Source organism: Myotis nattereri, assembly GCF_964212035.1.
Source record: "Myotis nattereri genome assembly, chromosome: 8".
Taxonomy (NCBI): Eukaryota; Metazoa; Chordata; class Mammalia; order Chiroptera; family Vespertilionidae; genus Myotis; species Myotis nattereri.
Window position 1 is genome coordinate 41,286,292 of NC_138083.1, and position 14,304 is coordinate 41,300,595.

Consider the following 14,304-nt stretch of genomic DNA (forward strand, 5'->3'; position numbering starts at 1 on the left):
CTATTTTTCTTTTATTACATTAGATGTGGCTTTAGGCTAATAGAATAGAGAACCCATAAAAGATTCATACAAATACGCCCAATTGGTATCGGATAGTTGTAAAAACAATTCAATGGAGGAAAGACAGTCTCCTCAACAAATGACCTACTGTAACTGGACATCTGTAGACAAAAATTCCAACCTTGTCCTAAGGTTCACACCTTATAAAAAATTAATTCAAAATGAATCATGGACTTAAATGTAGATCAAAGAAGTATAAAACTTTTAGATAAAAAAAAAAATATTTTGAGATCTATGGTTAGACTTGAAACCAAAACCACAATCTATAAGTGAAAACTTGCTAAAGTAGACTTCATCAAAATTAAAAACCCTATTAAGAGGCTTAAAAAGGCAAGCTACAGACTGGGAGAAAGATTCACAAATCACATATCCAACAAGGGACTAATACCTAGACTATTTAAGGCACTCTCAAAACTCAACAGTAAATAATCAGGCAGTTCCTCTAAAGGTTAAACATGGAGTTATCATATGACCTAGCAATTCCACTCCCAGGGAATGAAACATGTCCACATAAAGACCTGTATGTGAGTGTTCACAGCAGCATTATTCATAAAAGCCAAAGAGTTTTTAAAATATGAATGCTCACCAACTGATGAATGAATACATGAATCTATTACAATTTATTGATGAAAAAATAATGGTGATACATTCATACAATGGAATATTAATCAGTATTTCAAGGTAATGAAGTACTAAGTAAACGCAGCCAGTTACAAAACACCACCTGCTGAAATGTCCAGAACAGGCAAGTCTAGAGACAGAAGAACATTTGTGGTTGCTTAGGTCTGCGTAGACTTGGGGAATAGAGGAGTGACATGGGTGGGGTTTCTTTTTGGGTGATGCAAATGCTCTGAAATGGATTGTGGTGACAGCTGTACAACTCTGTGAATATGCTAAAAACCACTGAATTATACATTTTAAAGACAAATTTTATGGCATGCAAATTATATTGTAATGAAGCTGTTTTTAAAAGTTGTCTTTCTAACAATTCCAGATTAACCAAGGAATTCATACCACTTCTGTATATTCCCTTGGTACCTTTTCTGTAGCGGAAGGAAACAAAACATCTAGCCAGCAGTATAGTTAATGGTAAAAGACTGCATGCTTCTCTCCTATCATCAGGAATGAAGCAAACATGTCTACACTGGCCACTTGTATTTAACTCAGCAGCTTGATCTAGTTCACCTGTCTGCTTTCAATTAGGTTCCTTTCAATGTGATAATTATCTGACCTCATATCTAATTCCTTCATAGACAGAGATGTTATACACTTTCGGGGCAATGCATTTCAAGTCCTTTACATTGATCCAGAGACAAATCCCTCTTTTGTCATCATTCTTCTGCCCACCGCCAAATTTTAAGCAAGCTAATATTAAAGATAAATAAATTTAATTTTTTAAATTGTCCTCACTTTCTAGGTACTTTTCCTCTTTTAGCATAATAATGTCTAAATCAGCTAAAGCAAGAACGTTGAAAGGGTACAGTAAAAATGTAATATACTTCAGCTTTATTTTTTTGTTTTTCCCAGATTTTAGTGAAAAAGTCAATATATTTTGTATCCATGTATGTACACACACACATAAAGAAATAGAGCCCATATTAATGTTTGTTTTGGTACTTTGTGTCTCTTTCTAATTTTGGTGGATGTACAGGGGTGAGTGAAAGTAGTTTTACAGTTGTGAGTATGCAAAACAGAATTTATTCTTGTATTATTTATTAATTGTATTATTTTCCATGAAAACAACTGTAAACTTATTCTTCTCACCCCTGTATTGTATTTTTTTAAATGTATTTTGTTTGCATCCATAAGTTAAAAAGGATTTAAGAGTCTTGATCTACCTTTCTTTTAGTTTTTAAAAACGGAACCTTGTGATTCCCATTTGTTCTAGCTGGGGTCTCAGCGGAAGCCATGCAGACCATCACCACTGCTCCCGACACCGCCTCAGGGCCCGAAGCCAAAGTCCAGGAGGAAGAGCATGACCTTGCAGAAGATGACATCACAACTGGTAGGGAGACGTCTTTAACATAATCTGGACGAGCCTTGTCCAGTATTGGAAAGTGCTTGTCTGTCGTTTATAGTGGGACTAAGTATGTTGATGGAGAGGATGGAAACTGGTATTGATGGAGTGTTTGGCTTTACAAGACTCTTTAGTGTCCTTTTTGATCTTGAAGTGGAAAGAAGTGGAACCATTTATTTGGTCTGGGTTTGCTCATTGTTGCTCTAACAATGAACCTGCTAGCTGTGCATTTGATTTTCTGGGGACCTTCTAATTCAGAGGCGAGGCTCATTTCTAAAGCCTTGGAACATGGAGAGGAATACACCTATTATGTTATGAAAGGTTTTGCAATTATAGGATAAACTGAAGCTATTGAAGTTGTAATAGCAATATATGCAATATGGACTGCATAAGGAAACTTACAGATACTCTTTTTTATGTATACTACAGAAATAAATGCTTCTTTTAAAAGTTATTTACATTCTTATCTGTATTATTTTTCACCTTACCAGGCATAAAGTAAAATTTAGAAAAGCTATATAGCACATATTTTCAGCCTGTCTTTTTATAGATTTAAACGGTTCCAATTACTGGATCTTCAAATGCATTCAACTCAATTTTTTTTTAATGCACAGAGGATAAAAAACAACCTAGTATAGATATTTTTATTGGTATTAAGAATGATAAACTTTTGTTTTTGGTGTGGATGGTTAAAATGTAAAATTTGACGACATATGTCTATAATTATCATGAAGCAACAAATATTAACTCAATAGTAATCAATAATTTGAGAAGAAGCATGCCCAGAAAATATCAGTAAACTTTCCAACAGAAATTAAAGGGAGAAAGGAACAAAGGGGAGGTTTATTTTGTTTTTCTTTTAAAGCTCTGAGTGGCAGTTTCCTTACTGTTAGCACCTGAATGCCTTTAAAATTGCTTCACTGGGAAGAAGGTGAGGGAGCCTAATGATCTCCCTTGAAAATTTACAAAGTCTGTATTACCTTAAAAACCCATGTTTGTGTCACAGCTGCAAATAAGGAGTTGACTAAGTTGGTGAGCATCTGGTTTTCAGTAAAAATGAGAGGATGGTGGTTCTTTTTGCTTCTTACTTTTTAATGTTACCAATTCATTGATATTTTAACAATCATCTACCTTAAATATAAATTATTTTAGAAACTTTCACCTCTTCTGAAAATCATTTGCACTTCACAAGTATGAAATTTGTTTCAGTAGCTACTAAAGGAAATTGTTTCATTTGCAAGTTTTTAAAATCATTTTTTATTTTATTCCATTTTTATTGCTTTTTAAAATGCTGTTAGAAATGTTTTGTTATATATTAATTCCTATAAATTTTAAAGGCCTTCTTTTATAAAAAAAAGTAGTGGTTTAATTCACAGGAAAAAAGAAGAGGTTACCTTTGCAATAGTAGAATAATTCAGTTTGCATTCTGAATAAAAGGTAAAATTTTGAGCACTCAAACAATACTGAATCAATACATTGAAATTTTGAATTATGCACTACCAAAGTCATAAGATTGCATTATAACACGTGACTGTTTTTGTCTGATTGCTGAAACAAATCAAGAAGCTTAAAAATAAAAATCTAGTGTTGGAGAGTAAATTAATGCTACACGAACTGTCTTTGAACCTGTCTGAAGTTCAGTTAAACATGTGTGATGAATGGCTTCTATCAGTTGATTTATTCATTTCATGCCATGGGTACTAGAACAAAAATGTTCAAAATCCAGAGAATTTAAATAACTGAAAAAGGGTTCCCTTACCATGTTGTCAAAGCAACTAGTATGCTGCAGTCTGCAGATCGTGCAGGTTAGATTGTGTGACTTGATTAAGATGTGGTATAGATTTTTATGAAGGTTTAGAAGAAAACCATATTTCTTTTTATTGACTAGAGTCCTATATAAATTGCATTATGAAAAATATGGTAGATGCATCAAGAGAAAACTGTTCTAAGCATAATAATCTTATTTGGGGATAACCAGCATTGTAGAGCACAAATATAAGAGGGAAAACTGGTCAGCTTAGTCATTCATGTTGAAAAATCTGATTGCTTTTTCAGTTATTTAAAAGAAATTGCTCTAATAATATCGTCTCATGAAATAAATAGAAATTATATCATGACAGAGATCTTTGCCTGTATTTTGAATGGATTCTTATTCGGAGACTACAGTTAAGCTAATATGTATTATTGTATTAATTATATATTTGTAGTAATCTGAAACTTAATTTTTCAGTTAACTTAATTAAACAACTGACCAATATATCAATTAAAATTGAAGTATAACTAGTGCTTTTGCTATAGGAAGAATAGTCATTTTTGAAATTTTTCTTTTGGATGAGGAATTGAAGGAAGTATGAATGTGGTCTTGTGACACTGGGATCTGGGTCTAGCAGTCTTTGTTTGTGTTGCTTATAAAAATAAAGATCCATGGATAAAACTGTGTAAGTGTTAGCTGTAGTCAATTGGAACTAATTAAATTTATTTGAAATGAAGAATCTTAACTGGAAGAGGACAGCTGGAAAAACTGGGAAGAAAAAATTGAGTCTTGATTGAGACAATTTAAACGTTCTCGCTGTCATTTAAAGAATATGCTGCAGCTCCTTTCTATATCTTTTTTTAAAGCTAATATCTATTGATCGGCTCTACAAAGTAATGCCACAGTGCGCCTCGGTCAACACATACACTCGGTTTTTCTTAGCATTCTGTCTGAGGATCATCAAGTTCCTTCCTTTAACCACATGTCTTAATAACACATCAAAGCTATACTAGTTATTTTTCCAGATTAATATTGTTTTTAATGTAGAAAGATATTAAAACTTCTTCCATTCTTTATATTGTATAGTATGCATGGTAATGTACTTTCTTTTTCAATGAAATTGCTTCAGGTTTTGCACTACTTTATGTCAAATCAGTTTTAACAATAATAGTATTTTCTTTAAAATTAAATGAATGGCATTAAGATTGTTTCTAGATTATTTCAGAGTCACAAGACTATTACTCTAAACCTATGGTTTTTTTTCATATGAATACTTTTATTTTTAGAATTGTAATTGAAATGTTTCTATAGAATAACCTATCATCAATATTTGTAAATAATATGTTCTTATTTTCCCTACAATATTAATAGGTTATAATTATATTAGTGGGATAAATCTCACTAAAAACTGACTTACATAGAAAAAAATTTAGATAAATCATAATCTATCTTTTTAAGGTAGACCTTTTAGGTAACTTTGTTAATTATCCTTACGTATTTTTCATCATTGTAAAGGATGGCATTCTGTGTAAGGATGAAGCTGTACATCACTAAATGTTGCGTTTTAAAACAACCTCCCCCTAAGTGCAGGTTAAAAGAAGGGTTTCATTCACAAACCTGCGTGGATCCATTTAAGAAAGTCACTCTATTTTTCTGAGGGTCATACTGCAGTGTCTGCCTCTTGTTCAATGTTGCAAGGACACAAACTGACCATATAACAGTGATAAAGGGTCAGGAGTCACTGACATTGTCAAATAGAGACAACTTGATAGCAAATGACCAGCACAATTGATAGATTCAACTGTTTACAACAAAAGCAGATATGGATCTTGATATGGGTCTGTTGTATTTTTTGTAAAATTTAAATTTCTAATTTTAAAAGGTGAGAAGTGCTATGGATAAAAGAAAAAATAGGAAAGGTTAAGAGAAATGGAAAGTTACATCTATTGATAATTTACAATATCCAAGCACTTTCACTCGACTCTGACAGCATTTCTCTAAAGTGGATACCTGTATTTTCCCAGCTATGTAGGTGAGGAAACCAGCCCGGAGAGGTCACTTTTATAAGGTCCAATACTTAACAAGTGATAGATCTGGGACTTCAAATGAGTCCTGCCTGATTCCAAACCTTATGTGTGGTCTTAAGCACCACCCCACCCTGCCTCACATTCTTAAACTCCTTTAACTTTGGCAGATTTTCATTTTCTTTTGAAATGTAAGGTGATGCCAGAGTCTACCTTTATTGTTATGACATCAGGCATAAGCCTGGAATTTGCTGGATATCTTATCATAATATTTAAAATGCAAACTTGTTATTTAAATGTAGACCACAGATTATCTTCTTTAGAGACAAAAAAAATCTCACATATTTGTTCCTTAAATTTTTAGCCATTATTTCAGACTACTGTGATATAAAACTATAATATAAGTAGTGTTTATTACTAAACAGTTACTTTATTGCATACATATAAAGTGAAATATTTATTGTTCTGTCTAGGTTTTGAAGTCATCAGTATAAAACAGACATCTTAACATATATTCATAACTAAAAGTCAACATCTTTAGTATGTTAAGATTGAGCTGACAAGGACATCTAGTCTGAGATTGAGTATTGATTTGTACATTTTACCATTTACTAAAAGCTTTATTCATAAAATGTTTATACATTTGTTTTGGCTGAAAGATAGGAAATTCATTCTGTTAAAGTACATATAAGTTTCAAAGAGCAAAATTTATGACATTATGTATTCAGAAATCAGAAGTAATTTCTAAGCAGCCTTTCCCTTTCTCACTCTTTAATTTATAATTAACAGCCTAAAATTTAATCTAAATAACTCACAGTTAGATCTATGTGAGTTTTGAATTGTGATCACTCCCCTTACTTTTGCCTTCAGAATATTAGCTACTGCAAGATATAAATTTACTATATTAAGGTTTTTCGATAATTACAAATCATGAACACTGGTTTATGTTCCATGTGGTTTTCATGAACAAAGATATTAAGAAAAATAAAAGTGTGGATTTTATAGTTTTCTGGGTGAAACAAATCTGGCTGTGGGAACACACTGACCACCAGGGGGCAGCTCCTGCATTGAGCATCTGCCCCCTGGTGGTCAGTGTGTGTTATAGCAACTGGTCGACCGGTTGTTCTGGTCATTCTGGTTGTTCGATCCTAAGGGTCACTTAGGCTTTTACATATATATATAGATCTCATTGAAAGCCATCACTAAGGGTGGGTACCATTAGCCACCCAAAATCCCAACTGAGACTCCAGAAATAAACTGGCTTCCCCTCTTCTCTGCCTTGTCCACACGGAGTTGGTGCCAGTTCTTGTAAAGGTGCATGTTAAATAGCTCCTGATGAGCTTTCTGTTTGCCATGTCCACAGAGAATACCTAGGTCCACACGTTCAGTTTTTTCTACTTTGGATTATATATTATTATATTCTTCTGTATCCAGCTCCCTTTCTTCATTCCCTTATCCTTCTCCAGCTCATATTTTCCGTCACTCAGAGTTTTAGAAGCCAGTTCATCTCCCTTCACCCTCTTTAATTGCTGCTTAATGGCTTCCCATTGATTATAGCACAAAATCCGAACACCTTAGCCAGATATAGAGAGCCCTTTGAAGACTGACCCCTAGCTTTACCAGCTGCTAAGCAATACGGAACTTTTCCCCAGAGTCTCCTATTTCATGACTCATACTTTGCATGCGCCTCTCCGTCTAGCTGGGACATTCTCATCTCTCTTAGCCTTGTGGTTAAGTTCTCTGGGTTCCCTTCAAACCCAGCTTGGGTGACACTGTCTTCCCGAATTCCTCGAACCCTCTTATGTAGGATCTCCTTCTTGGCTGTGTGCACTTCTGCTGTGATACTGTTGGGTGACTATTTCACTGCCCCTGTCCTTGTCATGTGTAGGCTTGTGACTTTTGCCTCTTTATATTCCTAGCTTTAAAATAGTACCCAGTCATAGCATTTTCTCAATTAATGCTGGTTGAACAAATGATTGAGTTAGTGGAACCATAACATAACTCATATCTCAAATAGCATTTCTTATGTACTATAGACTATATATTTACTTATATATATTTACTTTTTACTATATATATATCCTATTCTTATATAACATACATTGGGGTGTGTGTGTGTGTGTGTGTGTGTGTGTGTGTGTACACATCTTTAACCTTCCCCCTTCTTAGTTGATATTTAATGGCTCAAAAAGCAACAGATTAGTGAAGGAATAGACTTACTTCCAGATAAACTGTGGTCTTGATATTGTGAAAATGAGACTTGGAACAGATCTAAGAGCATGATTAGGTCTACTGACTAGTCACTGTTGATTCCCATTTAAAAGTCTTTTTCTTTTGAAAAATAATACATCTCCAAAATTAGGGAAAGAGGTGACCCATAGGATTTGGGTGAGAAAAATAGGAAAAAATACCTGGGGCAAACGTGTTTGGTAACTGATATCTTTCTTTTTTTTTTTTTTTAATTGGTTTCAGGGAGGAAAGGAGAGGGAGAGGGCAAGAGAGATAGAAACATCAGTGATGAGAGAGAATCATTGATTGGCTGCCTCCTGCACGCCCTCTATTGGGGATCAAGCCTGCAATCCAGGCATGTGTCCTTGACCAGAATCGAACCCCGGATCCCCCAGTCCGCAGGCCATGCTCTGTTCACTGAGCCAAACTGGCTACGGCTACAATCTTTGTTAGAGGGTATTGGTGGGAGGTGCTACTGTGGGATGCGCAATCGGAGGAACGGCTCTCAGAGCTCCTGTAGAGGCCCCGGTCTGTGGTCCATGCTGACCAGGCAGTGGAGATGTGCTGATGTAAGTCTGTGAACCCCTATTTTGGTTGCTGTCTTTTTATCCATGCTTTTCTTCCTTCTTTGCATGTCCTTCTCATTGCCCTGGGGATTGTGCCACCTCATTTCTAGGCCCCCCACCTCTGTCAATGAAAACCCCAAATCGTGTGGTTTCCCAGGAGCTAGCGGCACAAGGGTAGCTGTTCTCCACGAGACCGCTCTGGGGCTTGGTGGCCCACTGCAGGAGCAGCAGGGGGCCGGTGTCGGGGGTGGAAAGAGGAGAAGGGGGAGATGCCCACAGGAAGGAGAGAAAGGCAGGGTTTTTCCAGGAGGCTTGACATTTAAACACACTCCACTGAAGAATGAGAGTGGAGTCCTGCTGCGTGGTGGTGTACGTGGTGTGTCTGTGGCATTCCTCTGGGTGCCTGCAATCAGTTATTTAGCACCAAGAAGACTTGCTTTTTACCGTCTGTTGAAAATTGCAAGTCACACACTCCATTTTAATGTGTTCAGGCTGATGGTTAAAGGCTTGGCCTGGGGTGACTTGCCTAAGAAAAAGCACAAAAGGAAAAGAGGCAAGAGAGCAAGGACAAAGCACGGCTAATAAACACCTTTGAATGTTCAGTTTCTGTTTAAAAAGTTTTAGACTTTTACAAATGGAAAATATACTTCACATCAGTGTATTTTGACCAAGAAAGTGTTTGTGTATTAAATGAATTAAATATTGTCCATAACATACATTAATCAACTGTTCCCTTGGTACTGAGTCTTGCATAATGATATTTTCCCATAATAGCACTTGTATTTTTTAATGTGTGTATATGTAGTCTGTTTGCATATAACACTTCTGCAAGAGGTTGGCCAAATAAATAATCATTGACATTATCTTAGCAAACTCATCTAAAAATCAGGGACTTAAACTATTAACTCTCATAATAACTCATCAGCATCTCTTGAGTACTTAATGTGTGTCAGGTTGTGCTCTAGGCTCTTTTTACTCATAGCAACTCATTGTAATAGAGCCTCATTCTCACTTCCATTTTACAAGAGAGGAAAATGAGGCACAGAATGGTTAGGTCACCTTCCAAGTCAAGGCCACAAACAGTCTGGAATGGCAGAGTCAGGATTTGAATCCAGGTCATCTATCTTTAGATCTTGTGCTCTTAAATGGAAGTCATTTGTTCAAGTCCATGTGATTTAAAAAACCTTATAAGAAAACTGAGAAACAAATATATTCATTTTGACATATCGTTTTCTCTGTGTGTTACAGAAACTCCTATTTTAATTTTTAATATAGTTATATATTGTTGTTGTTGTTGTTAATCCTCACCCAAGGATATTTTTCCATTGATTTTTTTTAGAGAGAGTGGAAAGGAGGGAGAGAGTCCGAGAGAGAGAATCATCCATGTGAGAGAGACACATTGATTGGTTGCTTCCCACGTGTGCCTGGATTGGGGCCGGGGATCAAGCCTGCAACCGAGGTACAAGGTATGTACCCTCGACTGGAATCGAATTGGGGACCCTTCAGTCCATGGGCCGATGCTCTATCTACTAAGCCAAATCAGCTAGGGCTAGTGATAGTTTTTTATGTAGTACCCGGAAATATTTACAATGTAGGGAAAAGACTTTCTGTTTCCTTTAAAAAGAAACATAGATAATTAGTACAGGAAGTAATTTTACATATTTCCTAGATAAAATTATTTTATGTTCATATAAAATTACACACATAAATGTACCGGCACATATATAATACTCAATCACAAAAGCTTAAGGTTTGGTTTTCAGATTTAAAAATATATATATTTATTATTGAAAGTAAATAATCATTGACATTATCTTAGCAAACGCATCTAAAAATCAGGGACTTAAAATAATAACTCTCACAATAACTCATCAGCATCTATTGAGTACTTAATATGTGTCAGGTTGTGCTCTAGGCTCTTTTTACTCCTCACAGCAACTCATTGTAATAGAGCCTCAAAAGCACAAAATATATAAAGGTTATATGTTCTTTTTTGATAAATTTAGACAAAATATGAAAAAGCAGGAATACTTAGATAAGAATGTGGGGGCTGTTAAAAAAAAAAAAGCCTTTCTTATGAGTGGATAACCTTCAGGATGAACTTAAAGTTTGGCCTTTTGTGAGCTATGTAATAACACCTCATGGATAAGAATGAGTTGCATTAGATTGTGGCACACTATTGTATATCTGTATATTACATGAATTGCCTTTATAATTGATAACAAACCCATATGACCAAAAGTTGTAATTCACAAAAGTAATGACAACAATGTCTCATAACTCACAGACTTGATGTCACACCTGTGAATGATTACTTTTACTGTGCAAGCCACGTTAAAAAGGAAGAACAGGTTTTAAAACGGATGTGGCATTTTAAAGAGTTCTTTCTGTTATTTTATGGTCACTTTTAATACACAAAAAGATAATCAAATTGACTAGCATGCTTGAATAATTTCCCCATGATTTCTTGGATTAAAATTAATTGACAAACATAAAGGCTTTTTTATTTTTAATTTGAAATTTTTAATATGTTTTTATTGATTTTAGAGAGAGAGGAAAGGAGAGGGAGACAGAGATCAAGCCCACCAGCTGGGCGTGTGCCCTGACCAGGAATCAAACCAGCGATCTTTCAGTGCATGGGATGCCGCTCAACCAATGAGCCACACCTGCCAGTGCAATTTGAAATTTTTAAGCACAAATGAAAGTTAACATTTACTTGAGGTGAAGACAGTCAGGAACCTGAATGTGTTTTCTCCTCATGTGATATACCAGAAAGAGGGGTTCTCCCTCATAAAGAGGATAAAAATCAAGTACGAATACATACCCATCTCTTCATTTTTATAACTATATGCCCTAAATATAGAGGGGTGACTTAAATGAAGTAAACCTAATTTCAAAGGATTCAGGGAAACTGAATCAGCTACTCTCCCTTTGTCCTTTTTGTATACATTTTTCAGTGTCTTTGGTACTGGTAAAAGAAGTGTAAGGATTGTTTCATTATACTCAACAAGAACGTTAACATGCACCTTGTATTTTTTTTTTTTATCAGTGTATTCCAGAGAGGATTTAATACATCAACCAGTTAGTTGAGAAGGTGAGGTCTGATTTGAGAGGCTGTGTGTTGTCACATAGCTGTGTGCACACACATACACAACATAAATGTATATACGATAGGCTTTTGATGAGAATTCCAAGAGCTATGGATGAGTTAAGGGTAGGAATTTTATGAATGAGGTAAGCCTGCATTTGGGGCAGAGGCGGACAGACTGGGCAAAGCTTTTGAGCCGAACTGTGAGTTTAGAGACTTTGAAGTGAAGGCTGTGGAGAGCTGAGAGGAAGAATGGCTGCCTGTGGCTGAAGGACTGCAGTGCCACCCAGGCGCGAGGCTCCGCTACCAGGTCAGACATGTTCCTTGGGAACGTACCAGGTTTTGCATCGTGTGCTATATGTTACTTGAAAGCAGGGTTTATTATTAAACAGGTATGGAAAGGATTTAAAATGTTGCTGAAAGGTATTGGCTTCATGCCCAATGTGCTTAATTCTACCTTCATGGCCTTTTCTTTTTATTCAACAGGTACTTGTGAGTACCTACCAGGTACTGTGCACTTACAGACGCTGAGTAGTGGGTGGAGTTTTTGCTCCAAAGGGCAGACTGATGACTGATCCTGTTTATTATTTGTGGGAAATTTTTACCTTAATAACAGTTATTCCTGAAGGTTTAATAACTCATGCTACTGTGATGTAAAATTTAAATTTCACATGTTTGTCTAAAAGCGAATCCATAGATTTCATAGAAATGGAAAAACAAAATGAAGCAGTAAAATCAGCTAGATGAAAAGCTGGTCTGCAATAGGAAATGTATAGTTAGAATATTTAAAATATATACGGTTGCAGCAGAGGCTCCACTGTCTCTTGTGCTCAAATCTCAGCTTCCCTGCTTATGTGCAAGTTCCTTGCCCAGGCCAAGCCTCAGGTTTCTCACCTGCAATGTGAGGGTAGTAAGGTTGCCTGGAGGATTGAATAGATGGCGCATGTCCTCTTAGTAGAGGAACTGGCACATAATAAGTGCTCAAGTAATGTTACGTGCCTTTCTTTCTTCCCTCATTGCCATCGGTAAGTGACTTGCTTTAATAAACAGAATAAATGGTTTGTAACTAACTTAAGTCAGTTCTTCTAGATGACTTGATGTTTATTTTAAGTAGTTTGATCATCACTCCTAGGAATATAAATTTATGAGACATATTTATATTTTATTGATAGAGAAATAAGCTACATTCAAAAGTTCCGTGCAAATCTTCAGAAATTTCTAAAAGCTGGCTCATGAAATGTAGATGAGTTATATCTTCTTAAATACTTTTATGTTGGCTTCTCTTTACCACATCACTTGTCTGAGTTGAACCTGAACAAGAAGAGTGAATTGTTTGGTGAAGTGGAAATAAAGACAGCCTTAAGAGAAGATATTTCCTTACACTTACGGCAGCCAGGGGAGAGTTCATTTACATTTTGAGACCCGGGTTTGGCCAGTGGTGACCACTGAGGAATGGGAGGGAGAGAATGATGCAGGTAAGATTTCTGCAGGTCCTGATAGGACCATGTAGTTGAGTCACTGCTAGACTTAGGAAAGCATTTTTAGAAGACGATAAAGTCTAAAGGATAAAAGCAAATCTTCACCACACTATTAGTAACAGCCTTCCCAAGGAAGAAAGTTGAGAAATCTTGAATGGAGCTCTCATCCTTGCAGATGGCTTACTTATTAGCTCAGTTCTTAAAAGCATACGTTCAAAAGGAGAATAAGGTATACCACATCAGAATATCAACTAAGTGTGAGAGTAGAATGAAAACATTTTCAGAATGCAAAATCTAAAAAAAAAAAAAAAAAAAAAGTAACACTCATGCTCTTTTATCAGAAGCTAGTGGAGATGGTGCTCCATCCAAAAAAAGGGAGCAAGAGGAAAGGAAGCCTGGGATCCAGTGATCCAGGCCACTTGGTGTACGGAGCCTGGCTCCCTGTTTGTTTTAGGTTTGCAAATCCTATCCCACTGTTTCGAGAGCCGTCACTGCTTAGGTGTGTAACCTCAGGAACCTAGCCCCCTGAAGGTCACAGGGAGAAGAGACTTCTGGGAGAAAAGCCTTTGTATTTCAAGGTCTAGCAGCACCTCCTCATGGGAAGAATCTCATAATGACCAGAGTAATTTTACTGAGGTTTCTTCAAATGCATAGAACTATGTTCCAGATATTTGGCAAGATCTGTTTTACTTCCCAGGCTGGGTTTGATTTCTGCTCCTAGCCTGTGTCCCCATATTCCAGATTAACACAACGGGGTGAGAATTTGGAGGTTAATTGTTGAAACCTATAGAAAACCAGGAAACAACAACAACTAAAGACAATTATGAACAACAGGGAGGAAAAAAAGTAATACCGGAAAAGTTGTCATGATTGATAAACCACGTGGTTGGCCGTGAATAGCATGCACATCATCATGAAAATATAAACATTGATTATGATACAGTTTTAATAGCTATGATATAGTGAATTGGGAGACAGAGGAAGAAGACTGGACACAGTGTGTGAATGTGGTATGTATGTGTGTGCGTGAGACATGTAAGTTGTGCATATGTGATGGAGAACCCAGTTTCCATAGTGGGGATTTATAAG

General features: G+C 36.1%; 1 protein-coding gene across 1 annotated transcript in view; it reads left to right on the plus strand.

The window, feature by feature from the left end:
* WDR7 (WD repeat domain 7) overlaps positions 1–14,304 on the plus strand; it is a 289,363-nt gene that overhangs the window by 116,266 nt on the left and 158,793 nt on the right. Inside the window, exon 21 of the mRNA XM_081096649.1 lies at positions 1,949–2,065. Within this exon, the coding sequence (XP_080952775.1) occupies positions 1,949–2,065 (117 nt within the window). The remainder of the gene's footprint in view (positions 1–1,948; positions 2,066–14,304) is intronic.